Source organism: Nematostella vectensis, chromosome 3 (genome assembly GCF_932526225.1).
Source record: "Nematostella vectensis chromosome 3, jaNemVect1.1, whole genome shotgun sequence".
Classification (NCBI taxonomy): Eukaryota; Metazoa; Cnidaria; class Anthozoa; order Actiniaria; family Edwardsiidae; genus Nematostella; species Nematostella vectensis.
In genome coordinates, this window is record NC_064036.1 from 7,022,006 (window position 1) to 7,032,916 (window position 10,911).

General features: G+C 38.9%; 3 protein-coding genes across 3 annotated transcripts; 1 reads left to right on the forward strand and 2 right to left on the reverse strand.

Moving 5' to 3' along the window:
• Window positions 1-218: 218 nt before the first annotated feature.
• Window positions 219-2,911, forward strand: LOC5513614 (GPI mannosyltransferase 2). Its single transcript, XM_048724995.1, has 4 exons — window positions 219-301; window positions 653-1,668; window positions 2,010-2,103; window positions 2,527-2,911. Exons 1-4 carry the CDS (start codon window positions 227-229, stop codon window positions 2,719-2,721), a joined length of 1,380 nt encoding a protein of 459 aa, XP_048580952.1. The 5' UTR covers window positions 219-226; the 3' UTR covers window positions 2,722-2,911.
• A 78-nt stretch (window positions 2,912-2,989) lies between these two features.
• LOC5513618 (two pore potassium channel protein sup-9) lies at window positions 2,990-9,251 on the reverse strand. Its single transcript, XM_032383166.2, has 2 exons — window positions 8,179-9,251; window positions 2,990-4,913 (listed from the first exon to the last, which is right to left on the reverse strand). Exons 1-2 carry the CDS (start codon window positions 8,549-8,551, stop codon window positions 4,105-4,107), a joined length of 1,182 nt encoding a protein of 393 aa, XP_032239057.1. The 5' UTR covers window positions 8,552-9,251; the 3' UTR covers window positions 2,990-4,104.
• A 213-nt stretch (window positions 9,252-9,464) lies between these two features.
• On the reverse strand, window positions 9,465-10,911 carry LOC116618944. Its single transcript, XM_032383165.2, has 2 exons — window positions 10,677-10,911; window positions 9,465-10,422 (listed from the first exon to the last, which is right to left on the reverse strand). The coding sequence occupies exons 1-2, from the start codon at window positions 10,888-10,890 to the stop codon at window positions 10,148-10,150; spliced, it is 489 nt and encodes a 162-aa protein (XP_032239056.2). The 5' UTR covers window positions 10,891-10,911; the 3' UTR covers window positions 9,465-10,147.

Consider the following 10,911-nt stretch of genomic DNA (forward strand, 5'->3'; position numbering starts at 1 on the left):
TCGTTAGGTGTGTGTGTGGGGGTGCCCCCTACCCACTGGCCCCCTGTACACACCTGTATGGGGATAGGGCGAAAAAAGCTTTATGAAAAAAAAAATTGAGAGAACAATAAAAGACAAAGGAACGAATACCGCGTGACAGATGAAACCACAGGCTTCCCATAGAGGTGGGGATGGTGGCAATTGAGCCAGCATTATTTCACACAGCAGTTTTAACCATTTAAACAATATGGCGGACGCTTCGTGCGTGAGGGGAATTGCTAGAATCGCTCTAATTTCCCGAATAACAGTTTTCATTTTACAGGTAAGGGGTATTGAAGTTTTTCATTTACTTAAATCTTGCTGTAAAATATATTTTATGGAAGTGTTTTCTTTGTGGCCTTTCCATGTGGAACAAAGTAGATCGCACGTCGTGCAAAGCTGTCTACTCACGCGCTTTTTTAGGCGGATGTCACAGGAGTTTAGACCTCATCACAAGCCTTTTTTTGTGAGAATGTTCATACATTCTCTATATTACACGGCATTTGCTCTTTTGGGTTTCTTTCATATATTCATTGTATTTCACTCGAGTTCACAAGATTTCTACCCAAGTTGGGTTGACAGCTATGATCGTGTCTGTTTTATTTTGATTCTCATAGCTTCTTTTTCATTTTAGCTTTGTTTTAACCATTTTCTTGATGATTACGACTCTTCGTCTTCTTTACCACTTTCTACTGAAGAAAGCACAGCCGATAGAGGAATAGCAATCCTTCTCAATGGATTCCACAAATGGGACTCCGTTTACTTCCTGAAAATTGCAGATGAAGGTTACAAGTATGAGCAATACATGGCTTTCTTCCCTCTTTATCCCATGCTAAGCAGAGCAGTCACATCCCTTGTACATCCATGCACAGGTGGCCTAGTTCAATTCTCAAATGTTTTGTTACTTTTGTCGTGTACAGTAAGCTGGGCTGCATTTATCATTGCTTCAGTTCATCTCTACAAACTCGGTTTGTTTGTAGTTAAAGACAATGTTGTAGCTTATATTGCTGCAGTGCTCTTCTGTATCAACCCTGCAAGTGTGTTCTTTTCAAGCGTCTACACAGAGAGCTTATTTGCTTGTTGTTTATTTTGTGGGCTGTACCACCTTGTTAAGGCAAAGAGGCTATCCCAGTGGCTATTATCATCAATTGTGCTGTCTTTAGGAACTGCAACAAGGTCAAATGGGATCCTTTCATGTGGATTTGTAACACATTCTATTCTCACCTCAACAGCTGGAGAAATGTTAACTAAAAAAGAATCCAAAAAGTCAGTATATCAGATACTGAGAGCTTTTATGCAAACCATGGCTAATCTGGTGATCTGTAATTTTGTTGTCCTTTTGCCATTTATGCTATTCCAGTGGTACGGTTACCGTTTGTACTGCCGCTTACCTGTCAGTGGCTACTTTACCACTATGGACCTACCGCCCTGGTGTAACAAGTCCCTACCGATGCCGTACTCCTATATACAGAATCATTACTGGAATGTTGGGTTTCTAAATTATTTTGAGCTGAAGCAAATTCCCAACTTCATTCTGGCAAGCCCCATGATACTACTTAGTGTTCTATCAATAACGATGTACATTCTAAATCAGAATGGAGCAAAAGCTGCTAAAACTCTTGGTTTGTTGCGAAGCATAACAAACAGTAGGTGAGTTTTTTAGATGTCATTTTTTAAACTACCTATTTTTTTTTACTAAAAAAAAGTCGAACATTATTGAAAACTTCCATCTAATGGAAAAAACCCTGTGCAATAGAAACTTCTTTCCCAGGGCTGAAACTTACACCTGTACTAGTCATTTTAAAATAAAGATTTCTCTCTTTATGTGTCAAAATATTTGAGGATAATAAATTTTCTTTGACCAAGAATTTGCGTACAAATATATGAATGTTTAGGAAATACAACTGAAAGTTTAAAACAAGTTTTAGGTTTTACATCAGCACTTTATACTTCAAACTATAAAGAGAGCTTGTTTTTCTTTTGTTTTGCAGTGGCAAGTCTGGTGTTTATTGCCCTGCAGTTTTTGTGTACATAGCACATCTGACATTTCTTACAGCTTTTGGAGTGACGTCTATGCATGTTCAGGTGAGACACAAATGGAAGACAGTTTTTGTTATTTCATTTATTTTATCAAAACAATTAAAAGTAGAGACAAAAGGCTGATCAAGGAAATATTTTTTTTGAAAAAACAAAAACTATCCAATATTAGAAGGTCAAGCTTCTGACCTAATTTAGTTTAGTTATTGGATTCATCACACAAGCAATATGGTTTACTGTCCTAACTTAAATACCAGTCTGACATAAACAAAATTAAAATACACAATACCAAATAAACAAAGATGTAACAGGAGAGAAAACACAGTGCTAGCCTCAGTTTTAAAGTCTTCCCTTAATTGCCCTCTCAATCCACCTATGGAGACTACAAGCCATTTTGGAATAATGAGCAAGGCTTTACATCATGCCATTGATTATGGTGGAATAGAGATGAGTGGCTGTGATCTGTTGCAGGTGGTAACAAGGATGATTGCATCTTCGTCTCCTGTTATCTACTGGTTTGCGGCTGAGTGTGTTATCAACCAGTTTAACACTCCTCAGCAAGGGCCATATTTGCTTCCTCCCTTGGGTTCTACTGTCATAGGGTACTTTGTTCTGTATAGTGTTCTTGGAGTTGTTTTACACTGCAACTTTTACCCATGGACATAATAAAGAACAATATTACAAATCCTTGCATATATCAACAAAGATCATGTGCAAATAACTTGACTTATACTGTACTTATACTGGCACCACCAAAATAATTGCAAAACCATGGAAATAAGTGTTGCCAAAAAATCCCTTGTTTCCTTTGTTACATTAGTTTACTCTAGAGACAAAACAAGAAGACCAAACCTCAGTGTTGATATCTATTCATAGTGTGACACGTCCTACCATGGCCAGGAAGATAAAGCTTTACAAAGCTTAACAATTAGAATACAACAATAACAGTTTTAATTTGCAAAATTCTCAAATCCAGAGGGTTCTTGTCATTTTCTGCATAGCACCAAGACCTTTCTTTGTTATGCTGATTTGTTTGAAAAATACAAGTAGGGGCATGGCAGCACCCGCAGTTTACTTAATGTCTTTGCATCGTGCTGCCCCAACCAGTATTTATTTCTAGGCCCAAGCCTGCATTGCACAGTTAAGGTTCACCTGAAGCCTTTGTTAAAGCTTAGGGCACGTATTTTTCATATCATTCTGAAATGAGAATAGTTGGTAGAGAATGTTCAGAATAGCATTCTAGTCATTCTGCTACAGGTAGCAGAATGGGTGGAATGGCATTCATTACATTCCGGAAAGGGAACGCGGGATCAACTAACACACGCTTTTTCTATTCTAATCATTCACATTCCGGAATTACGAGTAAAAAGCGTGCCCTTAGTGTCAGGGAGTCCTACCTAAAAGCCTTTGCTAAAGCTTAGTGTTGTGGGGCATACGTCTCTTAGTGTCAGGGTTTTCTACCCATAAGCCTTTGCTAAAGCTTAGTGTTGTGAGGCGTACGTCTTTTAGTGTCAGGGTTTTCTACCCATAAGCCTTTGCTAAAGCTTAGTGTTGTGAGGCGTACGTCTTTTAGTGTCAGGGTTTTCTACCCATAAGCCTTTGCTAAAGCTTGGTGTTGTGGGGCGTCGTCTCTTAGTGTCAGGGTTTTCTACCCATAAGCCTTTGCTAAAGCTTAGTGTTGTGGGGCGTACGTCTCTTAGTGTCAGGGTTTTCTACCCATAAGCCTTTGCCAAAGCTTAGTGTTGTGGGGCGTACGTCTCTTAGTGTCAGGGTTTTCTACCCATAAGCCTTTGTAAAAGCTTAGTGTTGTGGGGCGTACGTCTTTTAGTGTCAGGGTTTTCTACCCATAAGCCTTTGCCAAACCTTAGTGTTGTGGGGCGTACGTCTCTTAGTGTCAGGGTTTTCTACCCATAAGCCTTTGCCAAAGCTTAGTGTTGTGGGGCGTACGTCTCTTAGTGTCAGGGTTTTCTACCCATAAGCCTTTGCTAAAGCTTAGTGTTGTGGGGCATACGTCTCTTAGTGTCAGGGTTTTCTACCCATAAGCCTTTGCTAAAGCTTAGTGTTGTGGGGCGTACGTCTCTTAGTGTCAGAGACACCTTCAGACTCTTCTTGATGTGGGCTAATATTAAAGCTGTCTATAGAGCGCATACTCTGTTCAGCGGACTCCTCCGCAAGAAAGTTCTCGAAGCATGTGACAGTGTGGTTGATGCCTGCAGTCCCAGGGTTCTCGGCCAGTACATTATCATCGACCGCGGGTAAAGCGGGAACTTGCGGTCTGGCGCGAAGCTGCTTTTTGCTTGTTAAGCGCTGCGATAAAGCATCCACCAGTCTCCCTCGTCTGGTCCACTGCACTTTTATCTGCGAGGCCTCTTCGATGGCTTTGAGTATTGAACAAATGACTGATGAGGTCACGGATAGTCCGATGATCATGTACACGACCATGAGCGAAGACGCGAAGATCCGCTTGCCGTTGTTTCCGAGTCCTAATCGATCCAGTTTCTTCGCACTATCAGTCCTCGGAAACAAGTCTCCGAATCCTATGGTGCTTAGCGCGATGAAATTGAAGTAGACGCCATCGAAGAAAGTCCATCCGTCGAACATGAGATCCAGCGCTCCCCCTATACATATGACTATTACCATGAGAGTGAAGGATATTACAGCACACTTGACTCCCGTATTCCTATGCTGAGTTCGGCGAAGGAAGCGTGCTTCTACCTTGACTATAAGAGTGCTGATGATGTTTGAGATACGCTCGCCGACCAGCTTGAGGACAAGGGCGTTAAGCGGGATCCCAAATAACGCACAGATGATGCAGAATAAACGCCCACAGAATGTCACCGGTACAATTTGACCGAAACCTGAAGAAAGACACAATTAATAATTAATGAACACAAGTGAAATTGTTGTTGTTACTGATGATGTATTAACCAATCTGACAAAAACCTGAAGAAAGACATGATTTGAAGGAAGTTGTGGTTTACGTGTTCCAAAACCTAAAAAATGTATGATTCAAATAAAATACGCGAGGAAAGTTGAAATTTGCAGTTTATTTTTTTAAAAGATAAAAATTTAAATGGTGACTTAGTTACTCCCTTAACCCATCTGACGAAAACCTTAACAAAAACATACTTTGAATTATGACTTAAGACAAAAATAAGGAAAGTTCTTGATGGATCCCATATTTTATGCTCTCTTGATGCCAGATAAAAACTCATTTTTAGCGATTTAAGGGTATCACGGTTTAAGCGTGATTCCAGGCTGGTGAATCTTTGATGAAGAACTTCACGGCATAATAACAGATTCGTTCCCAGTCGCTTATCAATAAAACAAAGAGCTTTTGAGAGTAAAATGAAGGCGCGCCCATCTTCCCTCTCAGTTTCCCTTGCGCGTCTTCATTTTCCTCTCAAAAGCTCTTTCTTTTATTGATTAGCGACTGGTCACGAGTCTGGCACGATAACGTCTGATGATGTTATCACAAAGTATTCCCAGGAACAAGTAGGAGTGGAAGAAGAAAAGAAGAATAAAATACATCAGGTTTCCTGCTAACGAAGGCCTCTTTTCTTTGTATCGCTGGGAGAAGAGGGTAGCAAGGAACCATAATGTACTTTGTACCACCCCTACATAGCCCTGACAAAGGAAGATACTTTGTCATTTAAACTGCCGTTTTTAGACACATTTGAAGGGACAGCGACTTTTAATCTAGAACAGTTATGCCTTGCTATGCCAGTTATGCCTGAAGGTTTTATTTCTAGCTGTCATAAAATACGGCCGTTAGCTTGACAAGTATCTGATAATTACTAATATATGTGACAATGTTCGGTAATTACTCAAGGCAGCTACGTGTATTTTACAATCATCGTCACCCCTGGTCGGCATCACGTACTGGTCAAGATTTTATATCTTATTCTGCAGATCGAACTAGCTTTAGTGCCAGTATTTTGTTTTAAAATTTGCTTATGATAGTCACATTTGAAAACACATTAAAAAAAAACAAAAGATGATAGTCGTCAAACACGTATTTACTAATAACGCTTTTTGTAAAATATTATTCACATTAATTTATATTTTGGTAAGTTATTTACACTATAAACCAAGAGAAAGAGGGCTAAACTGAGAAGGTCGTAAAACGTTACGTACCGCCTTCTCAGGGTACAAACTTTGTTAGACAATGAACGCTTGATGATTAGATGTTAACAACAGACCATGGTCTCTTGATGTTAATGATAAGGAGAGAAAAAAACGTTCTTCACCAGGCTTTCACTGAAAACGTATTTAATAGCTTTTTTCATGATTAGGCTAGTGTTATAAAAAAAATTTTAACATTGATGCCTGGAGCTCATATATTATGCAAGGGTTCAATTTGTAATCATCAAAGCTACCACAATTATGCTGTTTTCCCGTCCATTTCCCCAATATTTAGCTTATAACGTTATTATCCTAAGTTTAGCCATAACGTTATTATTTTTTACAGTTAAGGTTTAAATATTCTTGAAGTATTTTTTATTGATCCTGTATTTGTATTTCTTTCATCGCCAATTGGATTTTTTTTAAACGACGACGTTTTAGTTTTGTGGCCTCAAAATGCCTTATATTTATGTGTTCATAGCTAAAAAAATCCTCCCCCAAAATACGTCTACTTTACACTTTCATAAAAATGTTATCTTTTTTTTAGCACAGTTCTGCATACATGAAAATATAACCAGAGGACATAATGTGTAGAGCCGGAACAAATGAAACAGGTCGAAAATGAGGTATATTAATTTTAGTCTAGAATATGAATACTATGAGTAAAAACAAAGAGAATAAGGATGTATATCACAGAGGGTATGATGTATACCATACTTTCTAGTTTTTACTTGAGGTATATCATAGTTTTTTGGTAAAAATGGTGTTGATCATGTAATATTTTTCACACTTTGCAAACGATCGCGCTAGAAATTAAACTAACATCTTCGCAAGGTGTTAATAAATTCGATTTTTAATAAAAATATATAATTTTCCCTCATCCTCTCAAGGTTTGATGTGTTCTCACGATGTCGGACTTCTAGCTTCAAATATAGATTATTTTGCGACCCGAAAAGGAAGTTTGGGATTTTTTTAATAAGAACTGAAGGGAATGAAAATAAAGAAAAGAAAATATGAAAATCACTTGACCAATTTACTTAGTATGTAATTCTACGATATATTTTGTAACAATCTAAGAGTTTTCTTCTTAAGTGCGCAATTTTGAGCTTTTTGCATTTAGCTCGAAATAATGTATTTATCTTTTTCAAAAATGTACAGCTTATAAAGTAGAATGTCCAGGTTATAAAGTAGAATGTCCAGGTTATAAAGTAGAATGTCCAGGTTATAAAATAGAATGTCCAGGTTATAAAGTAGAATGTCCAGCTTATAAAGTAGAATGTCCAGCTTATAAAGTAGAATGTCCAGGTTATAAAGTAGAATGTCCAGCTTATACCAAGATTGGAGTTACTAATATCTCAGAAGCATTTGATTTCGGTTTCTCGAGTATTAAGAGTAAAGATCTACAATAAAGAGAAAGTCATTTAGAAATAAACTTGAGGCGGCAAAGTTCAAAAGAGGGGTGTTATTAAAATTTCCGCCGTTCCCAAATGAGGTTGGACATTTGAAAAGGATTATGAAAGGCTATGCGATAAGAGAGATATATATAACAAACCCAAAACCTACGACACTTAAAATTATTCATTGATAAAGATCACATTTTGTGGGCACAGTTTAGAAAAAAGATCATATGATCTGCGTTATATCTGGTGTGTCTTTTGTAAGGAAGAGAAAGTTTAAAGAGAAGAAATAAAATATTAACATCATTCACGTCTTTCCAAGTTGACCATTTGCAGATTTGTGAACGATCGCCAGACGAAAGAATTCGTAAAATTGTTTATAAAAATTCGCGCAATCCAGCAACTTGTTACCTTCAATGAATATCTTTTGCGAATATTTAGAAGTCTTTTCGAGTTTGCTAAACCAATGTTATGTACGTAAAGATTGATTTCATTAACAACTCGGGGTCGGCTACTTTTGCCGTTATCTGTTTTTCATGTCGCTTTTATGATACTGCATTAAATTTATTCATGTTATTTCAAATCAATAAAGGTTACTTACCCATAGTTGTTATAACTGTTATAGTAAACCAAAAGGAATGATAAAATCCCCAATAATTCCTGTAAGATCCGCTAAATCCTTTCTTATTGATAACTGTCGCGTCAAGCATGAAGCGGCAAAAGTCATCCTCGCTCATGTTAAATTTCAGCATCCAAAACTCCTTTCTCTTGCGATATTTATCATACAGTTGTTTATCGTTATCGCTCTCAAGCTGTTGAAACACCACAGCGCATGTTGCAAGGAAAACCAGAAGAGTGACGAGCAATATGGGAAGTTTCCAGGATTTCTTTGCCCTTGCGATGCGCAAAGCCATTTTCTTTCTTTGCCGAGCGAAATATGTGTTAGCGTCCGCTGGTTCTTCGTTGTCTTTCATTTTTCCCTCTCTGGGATCTTTTATATTAAATTCTTTTTCTTTGCGGTTTCCGCTATCTTTTCTTAGGCCTAACTAAAAGTGCTTGTTCATTAATGCACTGCTTCTGATGCAAATTGCTCGGGATGGTGAAAGATTTCCCATTCCCGGATAAGAAGTTGGCAACAGTGCGCCCTATTCATCTCCTGGGCAGAATTTAAACCCATTAGTTTAATAACGAGTTCACCCAGGTAATCTATTTTCGTGCGCATGAAAAAGAAAACGCTTAAGCCATGATGGCTTTTAATGCTGTCCTTGTCAGAATTTTGTTTGAATTTCGAGTCGAGCTATCAAAGTGGATGTTTCTCGATGCCAGCGGTTTATGCCAGGTAGTACAGTTAACAATCCGACCATCTACAGACGTAATTGAATTAATAGCCCGAGTGCAATTAAAGAATAGCCTGCTTTATCTTTGTTTAAAAGCTGGATCAGGTCGTAAAACCTTAACGCTTGCACGCATTACTGACGCGTTCCTTAAAAATCGAGGTGTGAAGCGGCCTTGGTGTTTTATAGTCGCTCCAAAGAAATGTAGTTTTTGTTGTTAAATCAAATCGAGGTTTCCACAGTGTGATTGAGCCACAGTAAATACATTATTAAACAATCAACATTTTCTTAATCTTGAAAGCAAACAAACTATTTTTCACGTCGAACATTGTTGTCGTTGTTGGTTTCTCGCCTACCAATGTTTGTTAAAAGGCTTTTAATTTATTTGGCTTGGAACGAAGCAAATGCATAATAGCACGCCCAATATTGCTTAAGATCGATATTGCTTTGCTGCTAAGCTCACTCGGGACAATATATATATACAACCAATGTGGCATCCGTTGTCTTGAAGTTTTCAATGTGATTATCAGGGTACAGTACGAATAGTCGGAAATTAACAGAAATGAATTTTATTTCGTTTCCACTTCATTTTTTATTGGTAGTGTCCATCTTAATTAAAGAAAATCCGACTGCTTTTTCTCACTTGTTCTGTGTTGAATGAGCGCGTGAAGCTTGAGATGTTCGGGAGTGCAACCTTATAACTGTTGTCAAATCCATTTAGTTCTAAAGCAATCACAAGTTTTTCAAAGGGGCTCAAATATTGAGTCAAGCGCTAGCGAGACAGCCCCGTCACAAGCACGTCTGTAGCCGCGTGTTGACGCAAGATGGATGCTAATACGAAAAGCGATGACAAAACGTCATTATTACAGCTGTTCATTTCCAACATTCACAATTATTACCAACCGTGAAGCATTAGGGGATTCGAGAATCTTCCTTGCATCTTGTACAGACGGTCGAGGTTTTTGTTACCATAGTAACGGTAACGAGAAATTTGGGAAAATTTTATGAAAAAATTCATCTAGTCTGTCTAATGTCTTGTCTTGAATGTCTTTTAATTACTAATGCATAATCAGGACCCATAGTAAGGAGCTATATCTCCTTGTTCAGTGTTCAGCACTGCAGACAAGATTGAATACTAAATTTAATATAATTTGCTTGACGGTTTTGTTCTTGTACGCGAAATACCGCGAGTGACAACTTGTTTCATGAAATACATCCAGCTTGAACGCTAAAAAGTCACACGCCATCGTAAACGTCATCCAGAAAACAGTCTCTGCGGTCAGCGTTAGGTCGCCTCAGGTCGAAAGCATTGCGTCCATTTTGTCGCTTGCGCCAGTCCCCCTCGGTCGTGTTATCTTTGGTAAAGTGAGCTCCAAACATGGACTGCTGAGCCGCCTTGTGAGGCACTTGACGTGTGAACTCTTCTACTGTGGGGTGAGGAGTGCGGTGGTGTTTAGAACGTCTGCGCCCACCCATCACCGTTACCTTTGGTTGGCGAGGAACGAAAGTTACTGGAGAAGAAATGCATTTATGGCAATTAATATCGTCTGATGAGAAACAAGTGAATGCTGTTGCGTATCCGCTCAAATGCGAATCTCCCGTAAAAGAGCCACACAACAGAACGGTAGAAACTCGAGTTATTCTATTACGTAACTGGTACAACGGAACAACTAAACTCGGATTTTCCTTGAAGCTTTTGTTTTCACGTTTATAGTGCAAATCGGGTTTTTACCTACGTATAACACCCCCAAATGAATCAACTTACCGGCCTCATCCTCCGAAGACGAGTGGTCAATGTCAGAAATACTTCTCGTATCAAAGAGCCCTAGGCTGTACCCCTGTCCCGCGCGTCCTACGGGTCGATCCTGCGGGATACTCCAGTGTTGCGGGTAGGGTGGAGTGCGCGCTTCGAGGTGCTGATCCTCACCGTCGCCCATACACCGAAGAAGTTCCTGTTGGACGTCAGGCGCTAGGACCATGTCGTACTCTGGTCCACAGGT